This window comes from Citrus clementina, unplaced genomic scaffold (assembly GCF_000493195.1).
Source record: "Citrus clementina cultivar Clemenules unplaced genomic scaffold, Citrus_clementina_v1.0 scaffold_5, whole genome shotgun sequence".
NCBI lineage: Eukaryota > Viridiplantae > Streptophyta > Magnoliopsida > Sapindales > Rutaceae > Citrus > Citrus x clementina.
Genome location: NW_006262201.1, coordinates 19,864,434 through 19,866,051, shown reverse-complemented (window position 1 = coordinate 19,866,051; position 1,618 = coordinate 19,864,434). Strand labels below are relative to the sequence as shown.

General features: G+C 37.3%; 1 protein-coding gene across 1 annotated transcript in view; it reads left to right on the top strand.

Annotated features, from left to right (window-relative positions):
• The window catches only part of LOC18040336 (receptor-like protein 9DC3), a 4,393-nt gene extending 3,077 nt beyond the window's left edge, over window positions 1-1,316 (top strand). The window contains exon 3 of the mRNA XM_006432277.2: window positions 49-1,316. Coding sequence (XP_006432340.2) covers window positions 49-1,316 — 1,268 coding nt within the window. The remainder of the gene's footprint in view (window positions 1-48) is intronic.
• The last annotated feature ends 302 nt before the right edge of the window (window positions 1,317-1,618 follow it).

Genomic DNA, 1,618 nt, shown 5'->3' with positions numbered 1-1,618 from the left:
ATAAAAGTGATGCGGTGACTTTTGATCTTAGCTCTAATAATTTACAAGGACCACTCCCAGTTCCACCCCCCGGAACCGTTAACTATCTAGCTTCAAACAATAGGTTAACAGGGGAAATTCCATCGTGGATATGCAATTTGAATATTCTTGAAAGCCTTGTTTTGTCTCACAATAACTTAAGTGGCTTGCTTCCTCAGTGTTTAGGCAATTTCAGCGATGAACTTTCAGTGCTCGACTTGGAGGCTAACAACTTCTTTGGGACCATCCCAAATACTTTCATTAAAGAAAGTAGATTAGGCGTGATTGATTTAAGCCATAATCTGTTTCAAGGAAGAATTCCAAGATCATTGATCAACTGTTCAAAGTTGGAATTTCTTGGTCTTGGGAACAACCAGATTAGTGACACTTTTCCGTCTTGGTTAGGAACTCTTCCAAAATTGAATGTTCTCATCCTACGATCCAACACATTTTATGGCATTATAGAAGAACCCAGAACTGGTTGTGGATTTTCGAAACTCCGCATTATTGACCTATCTGACAACAGATTTACTGGAAAGCTTCCATCAAAGAGTTTCCTGTGTTGGAATGCCATGAAAATTGTCAATACAAGTGAGCTAAGATATCTGCAAGATGTGCTTTCTTCGTATGGACAAGTGACCAATAATGTACTTAGCACTTATGACTACTCAATGACAATGAATAGCAAAGGGCGAATGATGACATATAACAAGATTCCGGATATCCTCGCGGGCATTATTCTCTCAAACAATAGATTTGATGGGGCGATTCCAGCATCGATTGCGAATTTAAAGGGACTTCAAGTTCTAAACCTCCAGTACAATAATCTCCAAGGCCATATTCCGTCATGTTTGGGCAATCTAACAAATTTGGAATCATTGGATCTCTCAAATAACAAGTTTTCAGGACGGATTCCTCAACAACTGGTTGACCTCACATTTCTCGCATTCTTCAATGTCTCGGACAATTACCTTACAGGGCCTATACCACAAGGAAAGCAATTTGCTACATTTGACAACACTTCTTTCGACGGCAACTTAGGATTGTGTGGAAAGCCTTTGTCCAAAGGATGTGAGAGTGGTGAAGCTGCAACAAATGAAGATCATACTGAAGGCTCGGAGGAGTCCCTGTTTTCAGGCGCATCTGATTGGAAAATCATTCTGACTGGCTATGCAGGCGGATTTGTGGCAGGATTGGTTCTCGGGTTCAACATCAGCATAGGAATTAACGGATGGATTCTGGAGAAGTTGGGAACGCAGCAAAAGGCAACAAGGAGGATTTGGAGACATAGAAACTGAATGCAATTATAATGTTGTTGTGATTTTCCTTTCTAATTCTGTCATTGTAATTTTGGTAGTTTTTTTTTTTTTAAAGGATCCTTACATTTCTCCTTAAAAAATAAAAATATAAACTGGTTTATTATATATTAAAAATTGGTTTCTGGTTTGTTCGCTTTTCAAATTTAAATCACTACTAGGTATGAATAAAAAAATAATAGTATTTGGTAATTAACATATTATTAAATGATAATTGTGAGGTATTAGGTTCTACTTCTACCATTAAAAAAATAATAATAATAATTTCGACAACAAAAGTAAAG